This window comes from Lissotriton helveticus, chromosome 4_1 (genome assembly GCF_964261635.1).
Source record: "Lissotriton helveticus chromosome 4_1, aLisHel1.1, whole genome shotgun sequence".
Classification (NCBI taxonomy): domain Eukaryota; kingdom Metazoa; phylum Chordata; class Amphibia; order Caudata; family Salamandridae; genus Lissotriton; species Lissotriton helveticus.
Window position 1 is genome coordinate 1,434,468,820 of NC_136063.1, and position 23,096 is coordinate 1,434,491,915.

Genomic DNA, 23,096 nt, shown 5'->3' on the forward strand with positions numbered 1-23,096 from the left:
GCGACCTGGACAACGCGGTTGGCAGCAAAGAGCAGAAGGGCCCCACGCAGATCTCGTGGATGCAGGGGGGCTGAACTTCAGTGCTGGAGCTGCTCAGGGTCGGGGCTTCTCTTACCCCAAAGCACTCAGTCAAGGGTCACTCGGGAGTCGTGCTGGACAAGCGTCGTGCAGTTCTGAAGATGGCCGGTCCCTCGAGGTCTCGTCGCACCCACGGATCACAGCTGGGCTGATGATGTAGGTTGAGGTCAGAGGTGCCAGGGAAGCCGGTTCTCGTCGTGCTGGAGCAGTCTTGATCCGAAGGAGAGACTGGCAACAAACCGCGTTGCTTGGTTGGTGCCTGCTGCTGCAGGGTGACTACTCCTTAGTCACAAGGGAGAAATCTTGAGAAGAGTCTTGAGTTCCTTCTTGCAGAAAGTAGTTTCAGGATTCAAAGATGATCTGATTTGGAAGGGGGCCAGGTCCTACCTTTATCCTGCAAAAAGGGGCTGGCACGCGACTAAGTCCTGCCCTATGGGTGGGACTAGGAGGGGGGTGGTTACACCCCTCTCCTTCGGCGGGCTTTCCCCAGGCCAGGGGCTGGAGTGCCCCTGGAACTAGTTTCAGCCGGCCTATGCACAGTGAGCACCGGGGTGCCACTTGCAGTCACCTTCCTCTAAAGCCCTGCCTACCTAGAATACACAAGATCCTGTCTGGGACGGTGCTGGCACCGCCCCTGGCAGGAAACCCTTTGTCCTTGCCTCCTGGGCTGGGAGGACTCCCAGCAGCAGGAGGGCAGACTTGTGTCGCAGTGGCAGCATCCATTTTGTGGAGCTAAGGCTCTGTCAGACTTTAACCGGGGTTACAGGTTACATACATGTCGTGTCCCTCTAGAAGGGTGGAATGCTAACCCCGTCGCCAGAATTGGCGAGGGGTTAGTATTCCAATTCGTATGACACCTTACTCGACATGTTTTGATAAAGCGATACCAGAGTTGGCATATAACCGCGAGGATTAGAATGCACTTAAGAGTATATGGTATGCGATATCATGGAAACGGCTAAGGGATTGATCCCGAAAGCCGCAGACAGGCTCAGCTCATGCCAGAGCACCATCTCACACGATTCCAAGCACCCTGCCTTCAGGATTGTTAAGGCCTGCCATAGGAGTGACTGATAGGAGATCTGTGTGTCCATTTAGGTTTAGATATAGGAATACTATATCTACAGCAGAGGGTGAGTACACCACTCTGCCCCAGCTGTCAAGCAGCCAGTTGTGTCTGATTTAGTTAGTCAGCCCAGGGGTGGCATAATACATGCTGCAGCCCCTGGGAGACTTCTGGGTGCACCTCAGCCCTGGGTACAGGGACTTGAGAGGGCCCAGTGCCAATTCAGTACCTGGGTACAATTTGGATTAGAGAGAACAGCTAGGCTGTGGGTCTGATTAGCAGGCCCACAGCCAGGGAAAGTCGTAAACCAGTGAAGCAAAAAGCAAAAATCTGGGTGATCATAGGATTGCAGACCCTACTCTCCTACACTAGCCATATGCTTAAAGACTTTGCTGTTTAAATGGCAAAAGACTGTCATTTTCTATCTCGGCGTGGATAGCACTGTGCTAATCCTATGCTTAAAAACTTTGATAGAAAAACAGACATTTGAGGTGAGCAGATCTAGAGTGTCGCTGGTGTTGAGTGCTCTAACAGGAGCTGCTTTCCACCTAAACTGAGACCTACATAGAGTTCTCTCCTTTTTTGGATATAGAATATACATATACATATACATATACATATATACACACATATATCTATATCTATATCTATATATATCAGGAGTAAAATACCTCAGCATGGAAAAAGAGGGGACTTAACATACAAATAAAGCAGAGTTCGCACATTAAAAATTAAATTGCAATAGACCGTGATGGGGTTCAGTGTGCGAGAAAGGGATGTCTAGGAGAAACCAGGTGCCTTAAATCAAACAGGAAGCTCATCTAACTTCAAGATGAAAAACCCTAGAGTGCGTGAGGAGAATCTTTTATTTCAACAAAAAAAACTTTGAATTGCCTGGACACACTTTTGGGTCTTCTACTAGCAGGAAATGTGATTAGGTCTCAGCTGTTTAACATGTGAGAATTAACTGGGCTAATTTTGAAAAACCAATGGTTCTACAGAATTTAAAGTACTGTCCCAAGAACAAAGTAAATTAAACACCAAACAGTATTTTAGCCAGTCACAACAATGAAACATTCATGAAAAGAAAAGAAATTACTTCTTTAACATCTCTTCTTTCTTTTTATACTGGTCACTGTCTTTTTCGAACGGGAAGCCGCTGAACTGGTAAATGTTCTTCTTTATAAACTTAATCTAAGAATAAAAAACAATTATGTTTTTAATGGGTACTAATAAAAGTCTTAATATAATGAAAAGAGCATTTGATTCAACCCATAATTACAGGATGGAGAAAAAGAAAAAAAAAAGCAGATTTAGTCAAACTCAATGGTAAGTAATAAGATTAACAAGCATTGAAAATGCAATGGGTCTTGCCTTTGATTAAGTTAAAGCCATTTGCTTTGCGAATGGTATTGTATTCTAGCTTTGCATTATTTAGTGTAGATTTGTGATATGTGCATATATTTGCTCTCCCCTTGCCCCTTCTATCTGCCTTCTGTAATCCTTACTATACCTATACGAAATTGACACACTATTAGTCTAATCATTCACCTCCAAAATCTGAAATGATGCTCCTTTCCTACTAACGCTAAGCTTTAAACTACTACACAGCTAACAAAACAATTCTAACTAGATACAACTACAAAATTTCACAAATATAGACTAAATAATGCAAAGCTAGAATACAATACCATTAGCAAAGCAAATGGCTTTAACTTAATCAAAGGCGTGCATTTTCAATGCATGTTTTCTTTCTCGTCTTTCTCTTCCCCATATGCTCTGCTGGTCTCCGTCCTTTGTCTGCCTCTTTCTACAAACTTGGATCACTTCATAGCCCTTAACTCCCACCACTCTGCCCTGCAATTTTCTTAAGGCATTTTATGAGCTTTTGCTTTCAGTACTGCAGACTGAGGAGGTCAGTCTAAAACTAATAAACTGAGTTGCAGACAGATTGCCAGTCCATCCGCTATAGTGGCTACCCACACCTAAGCGGATAAAAAAGGTGCATACATGTGTAAATCAATGTACAGGAAATGTTTCATAAGATAATGAGGGTTACAAGGAGTATGAATTACATCATCCACACTGGTAGGCATCTAATGCAAAAAGTTCTTGGTCTGGGCAAACAAAGACAGGATTTCAAACATTGGGTTGTGTGTACTAATAAAAACATTACTACTCCTATGCCCACCTTTTACCAACCACAGACTAATCATAACTAATAATTGTGAAAAAAAGCAATAACGTTCTAACACTATACCTTGAAGTCTGCATACATCTACTTGATGCTGGTTTATAGCTCAATGTGCTATATTAGGACTGCAGCATACGTATTTCAATGAACAAAGGGATCTCTTCGACAAAATCAGTAATTCACTGATCTTTTATCATATACATCTAATTTATGATAATCATATTACATGTTGTGCTTTGCAGCAGGTGTATTCACCTTACAGGGCAGCTCCGTTCTAGCTGACCTGTGCTGCACAGACAGAGCCCAAATGTGGGCACAGGCCGATCTCCTCCTGCTAGCTTTGCCCTCTCTCTCGGAGGTCTCACTGTCACACAGCGACTCCTCTCTCCTGAGGAGTGGGGTGTTTGAGGTAATGGGCGCAGCTAAAATTCAAACGGTCATCAATGGTAGCTCTTGCAAGCACTACATTAGATTGCCGGCCTTCTGATCAGTGATCCTGCTAGGGTTGTGTCAATATTTCAGACACAGAGGAGGCGCACGTGCCATCGCCTCACGTGTGTGCTTCTACCAGGGACAATGGTGGGGGGCTAGCCTGGCGGCATAGGAAAGGATTCTGAGGCAATGGGAAGGAGGCACAGCAGGCTCAAGGAGACACAGAGTGCACATATTTTAAAAATCTGTGATTAAACATTAAAGAGCTGCCGCTTTACTGTACTTGCTGCTAATCGAATGTCGTTTAACATAGGGACCTATCATGTCAGGATGTTGAGCAGTTAGCTGGTGTATAGAATATTAGAGTGTTTTAGTTAATGGGCATTGGCACACTTTACGAAATGTTGAGGATGATTTAGCCAATCAGAAGCCTTTCAGTCTTTGTCGCTAAGAGGCTTGTAAGCACTTATTTTGTACGCATTTACATTCACATTCGTGTTTTATGTATTACTGAAGTGTTATTGATCCGTGCTTAGGGCGTTAATACCTGGTAACACCACAGACCTACTCATGTTTGGGACTGGGTCTCGTGGACAAAGGGTGAACGTGCGATTCTGAGAAGAATTCCACGGTACTGGTGAGGAGTCTGTATTTTTGGTAAGATTATAGCACCGCAGCTCTCCTCACTTCAGTGTCGCGCGTCATCTGTGCCAGGCATAAGGCTGCGGCACCTTTGCAAGAACAGAAAGCCACTGAACCAGGTCAGGGCAGAGGTGTGTTCAGTAATGATGACCCAGGGCATCAAATGAACAACATGCCAGAGACTGAGCCACGATCTCAAATAATCATTAAGCTAATCATTGATTAACTATCTTAGGTTCCGATCCGACATGGCCACGTGGTCCCGCATGCCCTTAAACGTGTATGGCTGATCGGCCATATTTAAAATGGTGGCCCTCCCATGTTTATTGTACCAATTGCAAAATCACCCGTACCCTATTCCACCGCAGTGGTTCAAACAGGTGACCTCGGCACTCTGTCAGTTTCTCTGGGCGGGGGCGTGGCAAGAGTTGCACTCCGCACATGTTTCCTCTCTACGTATTGTGGCGGATTAGCGACGTCGGACATTTTGTCCTACTATCAAGCCTCATTTATTGATACTGAATGAGTGGTGTTATGGAGACCGGAGTGACCCGACCTACGCTCGAGAGATTTCTAATGGACCCTGACACGCTGCACACCATACTTTACTCAGCAGCTAGAAGGAAGAGGCTCCCAGTGGTTACTCAGTGTTTCATATATGGCGTGGAGCGCTTCGCCGTATGGGGTGGTGGAACAGACTAACGAGGGAAACCCCGTTGTGGCAGAACGGACTGTTGCCGGCATTGGCCGCCCTGCAAGGGTTCCGAGGCTGGGACACAATTGGTATATCAGCCCTAGGTCACGTCGTCAAAGGCAGGACCCTCAAGTCGTTCCAGGAGTTGCGGGAGGAATTTGACATGCCCCAGACCCAATTCTTTCGATACTTACAATTCCGGCATGCTATCACACCCACTCTGAACGGCCTGGACTCACTGCCTGAATTTAGCCCGCTGGAAGCTAAGGTGTTTATGGGGGAATTGGAGAGTAAAAAAATTTCTAATATCTACCAAACACTGGTCACACACTGCTCCTCTTCCCTGGATGGCCTACGGACTAAGTGGGAGAGCGATGTTGGGGCGCTTGAGGAGGAAGACTGGAGGGAAGCGCTTGAGGCTCCAAGAGGAGCGGCAATTGCGGTACGCCTGCAATTAATTCAGTTCAAATATTTACATATAGCCTATTACACTAGGGAACGGCTATGGAAGGCCAAAATAATTTCAAAAAGGAGGTGGTGATGGACAGAGTATCTGAGTTAATCAGAACACTCCTACCCTGTCAACAGATCAGAGCTTGATCCATCACCGTTTTTTAGCTCACTGCACCATCCCAGTTCAGAACCTGGCTATATGCAAATTAGTCTGTCCCTGGCCCAGTGCATCATGGGAACAGGGCAGACCAAACTACCAAGCCAATTCTTCACTGGAAAGGAAACAAGCTTCCGGGGACAAGCTTCAGATGTGAGTCCCTTGCTCATTGCACCATCAGGATTCAAGCAAGCCGGGCCGACGACGGCTGAAATGCCAGAAACCGGTCCCCGGAAGCTTGTTTCCTTCCCAGTGTAAGAATTGGCTTGGTAGTTTGGTTTGCCCTGTTCCCATCATGCACTGGGACAGGAACAGACTAATTTGCATATAGCCAGGTTCTGAACTGGGATGGTGCAGTGAGCTAAAAAACGGTGTTGGATCTAGCCCTGATCTTTTGACTGGGTGAGAGTATTCTGCTTAATTCAGAAACTCTGTCCATCACCACCCCTTGTTGTTAAATATGGCTATGGAAGGCCGGCATGATTGCATCCCTGGAGTGTTTGCGATGTGGTCGAGAGGTGGGAACATTTATACATACAGTATGGTCATGTGACGGACTGAGAAGGTTCTGGTCGGGTGTGTGGGACTGCTTGTCTGAGGTGTTGTGCTGGGAGCTCCCCCGCTCGCCACAGTTGGGACTACTTCATGTCTTGGAACAAGTGAGGGGGAATGTTTACAAACACCATTTGCTGCTTCTGGGCCTCACAGTGGCTAAGAGAGATGTGGCCAGAGCCTGGAAAGACCCTAGGGCCCCCCTGGTGGGAGTCTGGAAAAGAGGTCTGGATTTTTATATGGGGCTGGAACGCCCGATCTTTGAGGCCATGGGCTGTCCCCGGAAACATAAGATTTGGAAGAGGTGGGCGGATTATAGAGGACTATGGCTGGAACCGCCAGCGTGTGACGAAGCAGAAGAAAGACAATTGGTCACTGATCCCGGGAGATGAGGAGTACACACGAAATGTTTCGTGCCATCCTATCTGTATATGGACTAGCTAACCACTGTGCAGGGGGTGGGGGGTGATGGGAGGGGGGATGTTGGAATGTTACCTTTTATTTTATTCCGCATACAAGAAAACACTGTTTGAATTGCCTACATGTGATTATTCCACTAATGCTCACAGCTTCTCCGAAGTCCGGGGCGCTGTGCTTGTCAGACGTCTGTTCAACAACATAATCAAATTTTGTTTTGAAAACGCTTAGGTTGTAAAGTTAAGATTTGCACAAGGGCATCAGAAAAATAGGGAAACACAGGGTGGTAAATACGTGAACTCAGCGGCCATGTTTTACTGCCAAAAATAGATTCTGACCTAGACCCCAATTCTCAAAACTCATCTTTAAAACACCCTGAATCTGCAACTTTGGGATTATGTGCTTAATTTGTGTCAGTGTTTACGGTGCTCTGCACTGGCTGTTTTTCTCCAAACATCGGCATTTATTTACTAGAGTACACCGCGAGGTGGCGTTCTTGGTTTGTTTTTCAAGGATGTATGCTAGCCCAGTGTTTAAGAATGCAATAAACTAAAAAACATACAATTTCCAGCCTATTTTAATGCTCGGGGTGACCTGGAATTGTCCAAAATTTTACACTGTTCAAGTGTGATAATTACTAATTAATTCTGCCACTGGTATTTGACGACAGGAGCTGCGGGTAGCACTGGACAAAACATATGAGCCCTATGTGCTGATCCGTCTCAATGGGCACTGTGTTCCAAGAAGAACTAACGTTAGAGCTGTGCACTCGTCCCCAGAGCCAGCAGTAACAGCCATGTTGGTTTTCACTCAGCAACGGAAGTTGCAAACGTGCAGGACCTTCCTGCTGCCGCAGCATAAGGAGTAGTTTCTGTCCTGTAACTCCAGTTCTGTAGTAGGGGTATCTCTGTTATAGTCATAATCTAGTGAATAGTCCCGCCCATGTGCGTGGACCCCGGAGCAATAAAAAATAATCTCTTAAACTGTCAAAAAAATGCAGAACTGCAGAGACACTTAAGAGAGAATTTAAAGACAGATAATGCAGCCTATATCCACAGGCTACACGGTCCAGGACTTCAACTAGAAATTCCACCAAAACTCCACAAACAGCATAGCCTGTCCAAGTTTTTCCACAACGAAAAACATGCTTTTACCAGAAAAGCCCTCAGGAATGATAGAGCGGAAGGAGTGGACAGACAAGCCCCATAGGCTGCCATTATGGGGCTCAGAACAGGATACTGTGCCTTTAAGAGAACTTTCCAGAACTCTCCCAGTATCCCAGAATGCACCGCAGGTCCCATTTACTCAGGTCTTTTTGAAGGCGTAAAAACGCCACGCCTGTAGCATTCCTTACATGAATATCTTTCTCCACCGGGGAGGAGGGCGGGCGCTTATGACTATAACAGAGATGATACAAAAAAGGGGGGTTGAACCCATGCAGTCGCGGGGAAGATAGCCCTACTACAGAACTGGAGTTACAGGACATAAACTACTCCTTCTGTAGTAGGGGATCTGTGTATAGTCATAATCTAGTGAATAGAATGGCAAGCCCATCCCCACACCAAAGCGGCGGTGGAGATAAGAGAATGAATATGCTACTTACCAGTATGCATCTGTTCTTGGCATGTAGGGCTGCTAACATTCATATCTTAGCATTAGATCGCCGCCTAGTGTTGGGTCCGGATGATCGCACATTGTTGTCCTGGAAGAGTCTTCGAAGTATCCTGAGATAGGTGGCTCCTCCCCTGGACTACAGTGCGCATGGGCATCGGCTCCATCCCCAGATTGTTTTTCGCCATTGAGGCAGAAGATGGAGTGAAAAGTGTAAAAGATGTCCATGCTAATGACTGAATACAATAGTACATCTGCAGCTGCGACAGGCACCGGGGAGGAGGGTGGGCGATATGAATGTTAGCAGCCCTACATGCCAAGAACAGATGCATACTGGTAAGTAGCATATTCAGTTCGAGGCATGTGGGCTGCTAAATTCATATCTTAGCATAGAATACATAGCAGTCCCTCCATCAGCGGCGGTTGCCCGTGCCAGCTGCAGAAACCTGAAAAAGTGTTTTGAGAACAGCCTGTCCTACAGCAGCCTGCTGCTTGGAATGCACATCAACACAGTAGTGTTTTGTAAAGGTATGTGGTGTAACCCACGTGGCTGCTCTGCAAATGTCCTCTAAAGGAATGTTCCCTAGGAAAGCCATGGATGCCCCCAATTTGCGTGTGGAGTGCGCCCTTGGGGGTATTGTTAAAGTGCGCTTGGCCTTTTGATAACAGATTTGGATGCACTTAACAATCCACCTTGCTATTCCCGCTTTGGATATAGGGTTGCCTTTGTGTTGTGGTGCGAAGGCAACAAAAAGTTGTTTTGTTTTCCTAAAGGGTTGTGTCCTGTCTATGTAGTACATCAACGCCCTCCGTACATCTAAGGTATGGAGCATTCTTTCCGCCACCGTTTGTGGGTTTTGGAAGAATGCCGGCAAGTCAATAGTTTGGTTGAGATGAAACTGTGACACCACCTTCGGAAGGAATTTGGGGTTAGTACGTAGTACCACCCTATTTGGATGAATCTGAATGAAAGGCTCTTGGATTGTGAGCGCTTGTAGCTCACTAACACGCCTCAGTGACGTAATAGCTATTAGGAAAGCTACTTTCCACGTTAGGAACTGGAGTTCACACGAATGCAGTGGCTCAAATGGTGGTCCCATCAGTCTGGTGAGGACCACATTGAGGTTCCACACCGGAGCTGGTGGTGTTCTTGGGGGAATGACTCGTTTTAGACCTTCAAGGAAAGCTTTAATGGCAGGCACTCTGAAGACGGAGAGATGCTGCCTGTTCTGAAGATAAGCTGCTATGGCGGATAGATGTATCCGAATGGAAGTGTACGCTAGATTGCACTTGTAAAGATGCAACGGATAGCAAATGATGTTAGGGATAGATGCATCTAGCGGGTTGATGTCATTGGCTGTACAATAATTGACAAAGCGCTTCCATTTTGCAGCATAGCATGCTCTGGTAGTTGGCCTCCTTGCCTCTTGATGATGTTCATGCATTCTGGAGGCAGGTTAAGGTATCCAAACTCTAGGACTTCAGGAGCCAGATCGCCAGGTTGAGCTGTTGCGGATCTGGATGCTGAATTTCTCCATGGTTCTGCGTCAAAAGTCTGGGCGTGAGGCGCAGTCTTTGATGCGGCACCACTGAGAGTTCGAGGAACGTGGTGTACCATGCTTGGCGCGCCCACGTTGGAGCAACCAGGATGAGAGTCATCGCGTGCTGCCTTAGCTTTCTTGCCACCAGCGGTATCAGAGGGGCTGGCGGAAAAGCGTACGCAAATTTGCCTGACCAGTTCATCCATATCGCATTCCCCTGCGACAGAGATACCCCTACTACAGAACTGAAGTCCGAAGTCCGAAGTTCGTCGTCGTAGCAGTCCAGTCCAGTCCGAGGCCTTCCGTTCTTGCTGCCCGGTGAGTACCGTTACTGGAGTGGTATCTAGACAGGGTCAATTTGATTGACTCTGGTCTGTGGGTTGGTGGTACACAGTCCCACAAACGAAGTGTTCACTTCGGTGGATGCGGGTCCTGACGTGTCTCTTTATGAGACCGGTAAGTTTCGTACTGTTTCAGCAGTGCATCTCGTTTCTGTTCTAGTCAGGTTCTGTTCTCGAGAAAATTCACGTGTTCTGTTCTCAGTATTTCCAGGTAGTATTCTGTCCGAACTGTTATTTTAAATGTTTTTCATGTATTTTAATGTTGTGGTATGAATGGGAAATAAGTATCGTGGTTATTGTGTATTGTATTGTGTCTAGATTACAGTTCAGTCATGCCCATATTTTCCAAGTTACGTCAGTTAAAGACTAGAAAGGGTCTGCTGGAAGCAGCAGTTCCCGTCCCGCCTAGGGACAGTCCAGGTCACTTTATGTATCAGAAACATGGCATAAGCGCCATATTGTATCTAGATTTATGGGTAGAGTATACCAAACAGTTAGAAGAAAAGTATAGATGGCCCGTATCGGGTACATGGGATGCCGAATGCATCATGCGAGTAGAGAAAGCATTATGGAAAAAGAAAGCCAGACAGTCACAGAAAGATGCCATCGAGCTATGGCGCAAGGAAGCTCATAAAAGAACCGAAAGAGAAATCAGAAAGTCAGAACTAAGTAGAGAATCCCAAGAACGAGCCCAAGAAAGAGAATTAATCGAGATAGGTGAACGAGTTAGAACTGAGCAATCAGACAGACAGAGGAATGCCCTCATTAAGGGTATGTATCCTCTTCTTGCTGAGGGCTTGCCAAAAGCGACCCCAGAGGCATCCAGTAATTTTCCGCCACCATTAGTTCCGACCAAGCTACGTCACAAACCGACCGCAGCTGATATTTTTATTTCGTCCTATCTGGACGACACAGTCCCCGAATATGCAAATCCTGTTCGCACTCCGCCAGTCCCTGTAAATCAGGTAATTCCTGCTCCCCCAGATACCGGGGTGCCCTTAACAGCCCCCCCGGGTCAGCCCGCCATACAAGTCCAGCCCACGTTACAATTACCGACCCTGCCAGGACGAAAAGCATCAGTTGATGATTCTAGTTTAGGGGCCGCAGGAGGAGGTCTTCCTCAAACCCCGCCGCCATACAAACGTTTATCAGCACTCGAATTACATGCTCAAGCATCACAGCGTACTCCCAAAAGTAATAAGTCTGTTGCAGAAATCAGGCAAACCCTTGGCGAATGTGTCTATGACCCAGTTCCAGGCGAGTTTAATATGGTTTTATATTCCGTACGCGTAAGGAGAGTGACCGAGTATCTAGTCACCCTGCCGAATATGAAAGAAGATCTAGACAGGATATATCGTTTCATCCGTACAGGGGATGACCCACAAAGTATTAGTGATGCCATGTCTCAAAGGAAAGCCGAGATTCAGCGCATGATATTAAAGTTCTTAATTAACTGTCTAATAAGAGAACAAGATTACCCGTCTAAAGACCCGGAAGAAATGAAAACTCTGACAAAATGGAGTGATAATATAGCCGAAGGAAAGCACAATACCATTGGTGCCATGGAAAGTATGTACAAGAAAATCCGTAGAGAAATAATAAAGATACACGAACAGCGTAAAGCAGCACAAGTAAGCGAGAAAGAAAGTACCTCTGATCCTGAAGAGGAAGACGACGAGAATACTGCCAGAATAGCGTATGTAGGAAAACCTAGATTTCCAGATCGCCATTTACATCTAGAACCCAAGTCTACTTTCCATCATTCAGCACCAGAACAAGGTTCCCTAGAACAAGTATTTCAAGCTACCGATCACATTCTGAAATCACGAATCGGTTATAGTGAGTTAAGTACCATGCATGAACAAGAACTAGCCCGATCGGCAGTCCGATGGATTACTGATTCTACCACTTTTCCAGACGAAATAGTGGCACAAATGTTTCTGAAATTGCCCCCAGCCGAGCAGCGACTGGTGGGTATGTATATGATCCAGCACCTCATTACTCTGTATGAGGGTCAACATTCTGATCCAGGCCCGTTACATGATATCCTGAACGAGTTACTCCAGTACAGATGGAGAGGTCTAGGTACCGATTTAATTAGTGTCATTCTAGAACAGCGTCACAAATATAGAACATTCTTGAACCCGCATTTTGTCCATGTCTCACCCCCAGAAAGTAAATCATTCTACATAGACAGACAGAATCCGTTACGAGAAGTCCACCCAGTCAGAGGAACGGGTGGCGAAATGCAACGAGTGTTTGTATATACTCCGATAACAAAGATGGAACTTCTCGAAATGAAGAAATTAATTCCCTGTCATGATAAAGATCCAGCAGGGTTCCATAGAGAATTAAAAGACATGCTCCGTATGGGAGAATACACTTACCCAGATATCATTAAAATGTTAAAGGTTCTGCTACCCGCAGGGGTGTATGAAAAGCTAAAGGAGAAAGAATGGGAGGTGGGAGAGAAAAAGATAGATTGGGCAGTCCTAGAAGCAGAAGATAAGATACGTGTACCAGGTACTGGTCTAGGAGAGAAATGTAAAGAATTACCAGAATTATTGATTCAAGTTTTACCCAGATTATTAACAACGAGAAAAGAAGACTGGGATGCAATCTCAGCCTGTAAACAGAAACAAGATGAAGATATTAGTGATTTTTATTCTAGATTTGAAAAATGTTTCAGTATCAACAGTGGTCTCAAGACAAGTAGTGAGTCATACCCTCACCTTTTCGTTACTAAATTAGTCGAGAATTCAAGTCCACCAATTAAAAACCGAGTTCTGAAAGTCGAAAGCACCTGGCAAGCAAATACTCCGTCCCAGATGCTCCAGATGCTTCAGTACCACCAGAATAGAATCAGGGAAGAGCAAGAACACGAGAGAAAACGTATGAAAGACACGAAAATGAAAGTACTAGTTGCACAATCTGTTCCTCAAGACAGTCAGAAGAGGGGTCCGAATCAAGCCAGTCATCCTGCAGCTCCCGTTAAAGGGAACTGCAATTATTGTAAACAGCCAGGTCATTTTATAAATGAGTGTGCAGTTCTGAAACATAACATAGCTACTGGTAAGACTAAAGAAAGACCACGTCCGCCTAGACAAGAACAAGTTTCACAGACTCCTCAGTCACAGAATGCACCACAGACAGTTACAGCACCGCAGCCTATTGCTGCAACACAGCATGTTACACAGCAGATGTACCAGTATGCACAGTCTGAGTATCCAGAGTACCAGCCATATTCATGAAACAGCCTAGAGAGGGAGGTAGGCTTGCCTCTCATCGAGATACCTGTAGATCAAGAGGGTCCCTATGTTCACAGTCAAGTATTAGGGAAAGACAGAAAGTTTTTGATTGATACAGGGGCAAGTAGGACCACAATTAGTCACGCCGAAGTTCCAGGGGCTCCGCTCTCAGGCTCAAGAAATGTTTCCCTTGGATTTTCAGGAAAGCCTATCGTTAATGAGATTTCAAAGCCAGTCACTCTAGAAGTAGGTCCATTGTCCCGCACTACTGATCTGTTACTTACTAAGTCATGTCCGGAAAATCTATTAGGCATTAAGACACTGAAAGAGTTAGGTGCCGTTATATGTTGTTCCCCAGAGGGAATACGTCTGTTCCTACGTGACTTTAAGGGTCACTATGTATTACGAGATTTTGATTCAAGACTGTCTAAAGTTCCGCAGCATTTATGGGCGCAAGGTCCAACTGATGTAGGTTATATGCAAATCACACCCTATCGTGTGACCCTGAAACCAGGTGTAGTGTTACCACGAATCAGGCAGTATAGATTGCCACCTGAGGCTGTAGCAGCCTTATCCAAAATTATTGACGAGCTCATGGCTCAAGGAGTAGTTGTAGAAACTGACTCCAATGTATGCAACTCTCCGATCATTCCAGTCATGAAACGTACTGATCCAAATGCACCCCCAGTATATCGATTAGTGATTGATTTACGAGAACTTAACAAATGTATTATTCCACAGTACCCAGTTGTCCCAGATATCTCTTCCCTATTGACAGCCATTGATTCCGAAGCCACGTTCTTCACTGTCATAGACCTCAAGAATGCATTTTTCAGTGTTCCTATTCATCCAGACAGCCAGTTGCTTTTCGGATTTTGTTTAAATGGAAGGAGCTATATGTTCACACGCGCTCCTCAAGGTTTCACAGAAAGTCCTAGTATTTACAGTCAAGCACTCAAGAGACAACTAGACAACATTCACATGCCAACTGACACTGCCCTGCTCCAGTATGTCGATGATCTACTGATCACAGCCCGTTCTGAACGTGCTTGCGAGCGAGCATCCCTTACAGTCTTGTATTTCCTAGCCGAGATGGGGCACAAGGTGTCCCCTTCGAAGCTTCAATTCTGTGTCCAGCAAGTGGTCTACTTAGGACACTTACTGTCCAAGAGGGGTAGGCAGTTGACACCAGACCGTATCCAGCTAATAGCGAGTCTTCCTCAGCCCAGGACCCAGAAGGAGGTACGTGCCTTTATCGGCCTCACTTCTTACTGCAGACAATGGATTCCTCAGTATGCATTTCTAGCCAAGCCACTGATACAGTTAACGACACAGGAGGCAGCCGTATCGACTGTCCTCCCTTGGACATCTGAACATACACTTAGTTTCAATGAGTTAAAGAAAGCTTTATGCCAAGCTCCAGTTCTAGCGACACCGAACTACAGTAAGCCTTTTACACTTTTCGTCACAGAACGTGAAGGTACAGCATTATCTGTTCTCACACAAGATCAAGCAGGACAATACAAGCCCTGTGCTTATTTTTCTAGCACACTAGATCCAGTCGCCCAGGCGTTGCCTGCGTGCCTCAAGTCAGTTGCAGCCACAGCACTAGCTATCAGACAAAGTGATTCCATAGTTTTAGGACACTCCCTGACAGTACAAGTCCCACACTCCGTGGAAGTTCTTTTAAACCGAACACAAACTCAGCACTTGACAATTGCACGTTTAACAGGTTATGAATTGACACTGTTTCAGCCACACATAGAAATTAGACGCTGCAACGTCCTGAATCCTGCTACACTGTTACCATCAGTTAATTCAAATCCAGCCACACATGATTGCGTGGAAGTAGTTAACATTACGACAAAGCCAAGACAAGATCTGACAGATACTCCGTTACCAGATCCTGACCTGACACTTTATGTGGGTGGTTCATGTATGAGAACTAGTACAGGAGAACTAGTAGCCGCGTATGCAGTGACTACTGACACTGAAGTTATTGAGACACACCGTATTGATACCCTGTCCGCTCAAGCAGCAGAGCTAGTTGCTCTGACACAAGCCTGTATATACGCCAAAAACTTGAAAGTTAATGTTTACACAGATTCACGTTACGCATTTGGAGTTGTACACGACTTTGGAGTGCTCTGGCAAGAGAGAGGTTTCATGACTTCTCATGGAACCAAGATTCAGCATGGTATCCTTATCCAAGCTCTGTTAGATGCCATACATTTACCGACATCTATCGCTATCATGAAATGCAAAGCACATACGAAAGTCACTGACATTATTTCTCAAGGTAATGATCTAGCAGATCGCACAGCCAAGCTTACAGCACAGACTCCAGACATTCAAGTTAATCCGACACAGACACATACTCCAGATCCGATTACATGCATGACAGTTAAGGACCCTACACAAGATGTCATAGATATCCAGTTACATGCTACTCCCGATGAAATCAAGAAATGGTCCGAACAAGGAGGGGTCCAGACAGATCAAGGATGGTTAACGAAGGGTAGAGCCACATGGTTTCTCCCCGACTCTATGGTTCAAGTCATCATTAATACCGCACATAGTCCAGCACATTTAGGAGAGAAAGCAATGTTAGACAGTATCCAGAACATTTGGTTCAACAAGCATTTACGAGCTGCAGCCAAGCAGAAAGTCCGTACCTGTATGATATGTTGTCAGTTTAATCCAGGTAAAAGTGTCCCGGTGGAACAAGGTGGTTTCCAGCCTCCTGACCACCCTTTTGAGGTCCTCCAGATGGATTATATTCAGATGGAGCGATGTCGAGGTTTCAAGTATGTCCTTGTAATTGTATGCGCTTTGTCCAGATGGACAGAAGCATATCCAGTCCCAGATTACACAGCCGCGACCACTGCCAAGCAGTTGGTTCGTGAATTCTTCCCTCGATATGGACTCCCTAGAGTCGTATATTCTGATAACGGTCAGCCATTCTCATCTGAACTGATGAAGCACGTTTCCCTGTTGTTAGGGTACCAGTGGAAGTTCCATTGTGTACGCCATCCTGAAGCAGCCGGTCTAGTCGAGAGACATAATCAGACTCTGAAAATCCGAATTGCTAAAATATGTAAAGATAAGGGTGTGGACTGGCTAGTAGCTCTGCCAGTTGCTTTGTTTTACATGCGCATGGTCGCACATTCCAGATCAGGTCTGTCCCCGTATGAGGTCGTTTTCGGCCGCCCCCCTAACATGTGGGGTACTCCTAGACCCCGAAGTATTACTGATGTTTCATGTAATATGCTGATCCTTGATGTCTGCCCTCAACTCATGTCGTTCACAGGTTGCCGCCGCATTTCCAGACAATACCGAGGTGGCACCGCATGAGATTGTTCCAGGTTCGATGGTGCTCGTCCGGAACTTCGACAGATCAAGTCCGCTGGAGCCTCGTTGGAAAGAGCCCCGACAGGTCCTCCTCACCACCCGTACAGCCGTGAAGTTGGAAGGACGCAAGGGCTGGGTGCACCTTTCTCATGTTAAACTTTTTAAAGGACTGAAACCCGTCTTTAAGAACATTTCCCAGGATTCGAAGGATTGCCAGAATATTGCTCTCAAGGACTGTCCCGCAAATGACATTGATACAACCCCTCCCTTGGTAGAGAAAACTCCGCAGCAGGAGTATAAGCAAAAGCTAAGGTCTAGTAAAATAAGTCAGTCAGTTTGATTGTATAAGTCCTCCCCTAGGTGAAACGGTTAGACTGTTTCTGACATGTATAAAATAGACCCCCATAGTGAGAGAGTTAGTCAAAACTCAAACCGATGTATCGTTTTTCTGAGTTTCATATTATTCATCAGCATAATGATTTCCTGCACCAGTTACGCATTTTTCCTGTGTTTTCCAGTTCCTCATGTAAATAAGCATTCTAATGTTACAGTAGAACACACGTTTAGTGATCTGCCTCCTCACGAATATTCATACCGCCTCGCTATGCGTAACAATACCTTCATCCGTATGTTGCATTATTCACACCAGACCAGCAATGCCACTAATTGTTGGGTGTGTGGTCGACTCCCCCCTTTCCAGACGTCGAAGGGAGTTCTGCCACTCTTTCCTTATCCATTTTCACATAATGGTTCGTGTGGAGCATGGTCCACGTTAACGTCATCCTCAACAGATATGTCTTTTCTTAACAGTACGTGTTTCCCAGACAAGCAAGGTTTCCCCCACAGAACAGGTTTAGATCTAGAAAATGAAGTGTATAATTTAGGTAACTATTCGTCGAATTTCATGGTCCTGAATGTTCAGTCTGATACTACTCCAGACTCACCTGCTATTTCAGTATTACCAGTCAAAGGCGAATTATGTGTCCGTAATTATGGTTCTGTACACGTAGGACATAGTGATTGTACTACTATTATCAAGTATAGTGACAGTGGGAAATCTATTTTCAAAGCTTCACGTCATTCTTATTTTGTTTGTGGTCAGACCGCATATGTTCGTCTGCCCCTCGATTGGGAGGGAACCTGTTACATTGCCTTCCTACTGCCACCTGTTTTTCTAGCCCCACCTGACTACCATAGGAATTCCTACCTAGTACATACCAGACACAAGAGAAACCTCCCGATTGTCGATTATACTGAAACTGCTGCAGAGCAATTCATTGATATTGATAAAGGTGTGTTCCCTTATTTAGGTACAGTTGTAAATAGTAAGCTAATCCGTAGGTTAACAAGAACCCTTGAAGCAGTAGTAGATGAGACTGCCTCCGCTCTAGGTAACTTAACCGAAGAGCAATCCTTTGAGATTTGTCGTTTTACAGAATCGTCTCGTCCTTGACGTCATACTGGCCGATAGGGGCGGGGCCTGTAGAGTCCTCGGATCTAGTTGCTGCATTTTCATTCCAAAAAACGCGCCGTCTGTTTATTCAGCTATAACCAGACTTCATAAAATAGCCCATCTATTACACCAAGATCCAGGCACCTGGACATGGTCCGGTTGGTTCTGGAATATAATTTCCGCCTGGGGATGGAAAGTCCTGTCCCTTCTAGGTATCGCAGTAGCAATCATATTCAGCTGCTGTCTCTGTATACAATGTGGCCCTGCGATTTGCGGCATGTGTGCTACCTCTTGTATTCCTAGTCCCAAGCCCCGTTCTAAATCTCGTTCCAAGACAATTCGAGATGAACAAATGGTACTATATGAAATGATAGATGGTATCATGAATATTGATGTTTCCTGATGGAAACGTAGTGACAAGGAGGGAATGTGGAAAAGTAAATTTTGTCATGTTCTGTGTCCCTACGTGTCATCCATCATATGTTATGTGTGCATGACCAATATGCATATGTACTCCCCATGTCCGATTAATGACGCAATTATAGTTGTGTCCACCTCTGGTATGTCATTTTCCAGTCCTCGTGAATACTACGAATATCAGGCTTATGTAAAGTAATGTTGCCACGCTTCTCAGTGTGCACGTTATTTCATTATAAAGTCCCCGTTTCTAGGCCTCAAAAGGGCCTGGACACTAGATTCAGCTCCTGTCTCCTGAAGCCTCGCTGAGGAGCGATCCAGCCCCCACCTGTATCCTCGACCTTTCACTTACTTCCTGCCTCGCAGTGCCCGGTGCAGCTTGGCTCAGCCTCTGAGTCTGCCAAGACTATGTTATGATTCCAGTTATCAGTTTAGTCCTCCTTCTCTGCATTCCTAAGCTACTGAACTGCATCAATAGTTTCCGTCATTGTCTAGCCTATTCGGCTCCATGTTAAGAGAAATACTGTATTTAATGGTCATTTAATATTCTTCATCACGCACTACATGTAGAATAAATGCATGCTCTAGTCTTAGAGTCAGTTAGCTTTTCCCCTCATGACTCTTAGTTTATATCAACATGTTCCCTAAACATCAGATACTAGATAGGGTTTAGGTACATGTCGCTCCGACCCTCCAGACTTCAGTCTCTGCTCCTAGCACAGAGTTCATAGCCCCCAGCTTCTCCTCGTAACACGTCATTGCCAGTTTGCGCGCACCATCAGGTTAGAGGTCCCGGCTCCTTAGGTAGCCCCCTCCTATGTTTCCGCCCATTCATGACATATTCTGTTACGTCTGCACCACATGTCTATGCATACGCCCAGTTACGCCTCTTTTTACTCTTATCTTTCGCGACTGCTACGCGTCACGCCTTCTGCTCCACCCACTGCTACGCCTACTGCAATGTAATGCTATGTGTTTGCGCTATGTATATATGCTCATGTAATGTTATTAAAAGTTAGCGCGCTCATCCCAGACCCAGCCCCAGCAGCTGCTGGGCCCTGTCATCCTATTCCTATGCAGGTTGTCCTGTTCCTGTCCTTATGCTGTATTAAACCTGCAAAACTCCTACTACCTCGAATCTTGACTCTTATTTATTGAGCTATCTGTTATGATATATGTCTAGTCAAAAATAGGGTATTATTTATTTATTTACCACAGGTGAGGAAACCTGGCGGCAAAGTGTTGGCATTTTGCGTTTTCTTTTGTGGCAAACAGGTCTATCTCCGGATGACCCCACTGCAGGAAGTACGGGTGGAGTACAGATGGGTGTAACTCCCACTCGTGCATTTGATGGCTGTATCTGCTTAGCAGATCCGCATCTGATTGTCCTTGCCCGGGAGGTGTTCTGCCATGAGGAAGATGTTCCTCTGAATGGCCCACCGCCACATGCCCTGAGCCAGATGAGACAGCTGTGGCGAGTGGGTGCCCCCCTGCTTTTGAATGTAGTACATCGCGGTCATGTTGTCCGTCCGGACTAACACTACCTTGTTGCACAGATGTACAATGAAGGACTTGAGCGCCATGAAGATTGCCATCAGTTCCAGATAGTTGATGTGCATCTTCTGTTGCTGCGTCGTCCATAGTCCCTGCACTGTGTAAGTGAGCAGATGAGCTCCCCATCCCTGGAGAGATGCGTCCGTTGTCAGGATAATCTGAGGCACAGGCTCCTGGAACAGTCGGCCCTTGCAAAGGTTGTGTGGAGTCCACCAATGCAGAGAGTCGTATGCCCGACTGGTAACCAACACTAGGTCTGTTAATTGTCCTTGAGCCTGTGTCCACTGATTTGCTAAGCACTCCTGGAGCGGGCGCATATGTAACCGTGCGTGAGGGACTATGAAGATGCAGGAGGCCATCATGCCTATCAACTGCATGAACACTCTCGCTGGAAGCGAGTGTTGTGGTCTGAATTTCTGGATGAGAGACTGCATGCTGTCTATCCGGACTTGGTTTGGTTGCGCCATGGCCGTCAGGGTATTGATTGTCGCACCTAGAAACTGCCGGACATGTGCCGGCTGAAGATGCGACTTTGGGTAGTTCAACGAGAATCCTAGACTGTGAAGGAGGTGAATGGTAGTCGACATGTCCGCGGCGCACTGTTGTTCCGACTTGGCTTGAACGAGCCAGTCGTCCAGGTAGGGGTAGACATGGATGTTCTGCCTCCTGAGGTGCGCTGCTACTGTCGCCAGACACTTGGTAAACACCCTTGGGGCTGTGGTGACTCCGAAGGGTAGGACCTTGAACTGGTAATGCTTGCCTTGGATAGTGAACCTGAGGTATTTCCTGTGGGACGGGTGTAGTGGAATGTGGAAATAAGCATCCTTGAGATCTAAGGTTGCTAAGAAGTCCCCTTGGTTTAACAAGGGAAGAATCTGTTGGAGTGTAAGCATATGGAAATGTTCTGACAGTATATACAGGTGTAGGAGACGTAGATCTAGAATGGGTCTGAGAGATCCGTCCTTCTTTGGAATAAGGAAGTACAGGGAATATACTCCTGTGCCTTCCTGTCCCACTGGCACGAGCTCGATTGCGCCTTTTTGCAGCATCGCCACTACTTCCTGCTGCAATAAGTGCAAGTGCTCTGCGGACATAGGCCTTTGCCTTGGTGGAATATTGGGTGGAGTGGATTTCAACTCTAGACAATAACCGTACTGGGCTAGCTGTCGCACCCACCCGTCTGTGGTGATGTTTTTCCAGACGGGCAGGAACTGCTGCAGTCTCCCCCCCGACAGGTGTCAAGTGGTCGGGGGGTAGTGACAGAGAGTCACTGTTTGCTTGGGGTAGAGGAGCGGGAGTTGTTGTTCCCTCTGCCGCGTCCTCTGGTGCTGTTTCCTCGGTAACCCCCCTTGTTCTGTTTGGTGTACGAGGATTGTGCTCCACCTCTAGAGAATTGCGATTGTTGACCCATCTGTCCTCTGGTGACTCCACGCGCACCTGAGCGACGAAAATTATTGCCACGAAACTGTTGTGACTGTAGGGCCCCCATTGACTTAGCAGTTTCGGTGTCTTTTTTAATTATTTCTAGGGTGGTGTCAACATCTGGACCAAACAGTCTATCAGGATTGACTGGCTGATTAAGTATGGTCGTCTGGATATCTGGTTTAAACCCCGATATGCGGAGCCAAGCTTGTCGTCTTAGCATGACGCTAGTGTTGATAGCCCTAGCTGCTGTGTCTGCGGCGTCAAGTGCACACTTGATGGCTGCATTGGAGATCAGTTTTCCCTCCTCTATAAGCAGTTTGGTGCCCTCTTGGAACTGCGGAGGCAGGTGTTGTATAATCTGTTCTAGGGTGTCATAATGCGCCCTATCGTAACGTGCTAAGAGTGCTTGTGTATTTGCAATACGCCAAAAATTGGCAGCTTGTGCAGCTACTCTTTTGCCTCCTGCCTCTAACACCTTGGACTCTTTGTCCGGGGGAGGAGCTTCACCCGTCGTCTGGGAGTTGGCCCGTTTCCTGGCATTTGCGACCACAAGAGAGTCCAGTGGCAACTGTCCCCGAATGTATGCAGGGTCCGCAGGTGCTGGTCTGTACTTTTTTTCGATACGTGGATTGACCACTCTCGCTCTGGTAGGCTCTTTAAAGATGTCCGCAGCATGCTTGAGGACTCCTTTCAGCATAGGCAGCGTCTTCACTGATCTTTCAGAGACTGAAAAAGTGTCAAATAGAAAGTCTTCTTCAACTGGGTCAGCATGCATGTCCACATCATGATTAGCAGCTGCCCTCTCAATGAGTGCATGAAAACCTGCAGAGTCCTCTGTTGGGGATGCACGTGCACTGAAAGGCTGTGGGTCTTGCCCCACACATTGGGTGCCCTGGTCACCAATGTCATCATATGAATCTGGCTGTGCATCTGGTTCATTGATGGGGAAGGTGTATTGGTCATCCTCATCATATCCCTCACCCTCAGAGTGATCTGGTGAGGGTGTAGGGCTCCGTCTTGGAGGAGGCTGAATAGGTTCTATGAGGCTTGAAGCGTCTTGAGGAAGCCTTTTCTTCTTCAGGGGGATGACATAGGAGTCCACTGGCTCTGAAGTGATCCTCCTCTTGTAAAGGGTTAATTTGCCTGTGTCGGCGTTGATAAAACGCTCAGAATCCTCTTCTGAGTCGAGTACCCGACTTGAAGGTGCCCCTGCCGTTGAAGAATCCGACTTCTTCGGCGTCGATTTGGTTGAAAAGGCCTTCGGCGCCTCTTTTGGCGGCAGAAGGAAAAGAAGTTTACCCGCAGGCTTTGCCGGAACGTCCATCGGCTTCTGTGGCGATGGCATCGGAGCCGACGTAGCAGAGGCCTTCTCCCTGATTCTCTGTAGTGAAGAGGCGATGAGGGACGCTTCACTTGCAGTGGGCTTTGGCGCCGACGAGGATGGCTTGACTTTCCCCTCGGATCCGACGT

At 46.4% G+C, this 23,096-nt stretch overlaps 1 protein-coding gene across 3 annotated transcripts in view; it reads right to left on the minus strand.

Annotated features, from left to right (window-relative positions):
• DEK (DEK proto-oncogene) overlaps positions 1-23,096 on the minus strand; it is a 344,099-nt gene that overhangs the window by 206,542 nt on the left and 114,461 nt on the right. For all 3 annotated transcript variants that reach the window (XM_078687983.1, XM_078687984.1, XM_078687985.1), the window contains exon 5: positions 2,244-2,338. In XM_078687983.1, the coding sequence (XP_078544109.1) occupies positions 2,244-2,338 (95 nt within the window). The remainder of the gene's footprint in view (positions 1-2,243; positions 2,339-23,096) is intronic.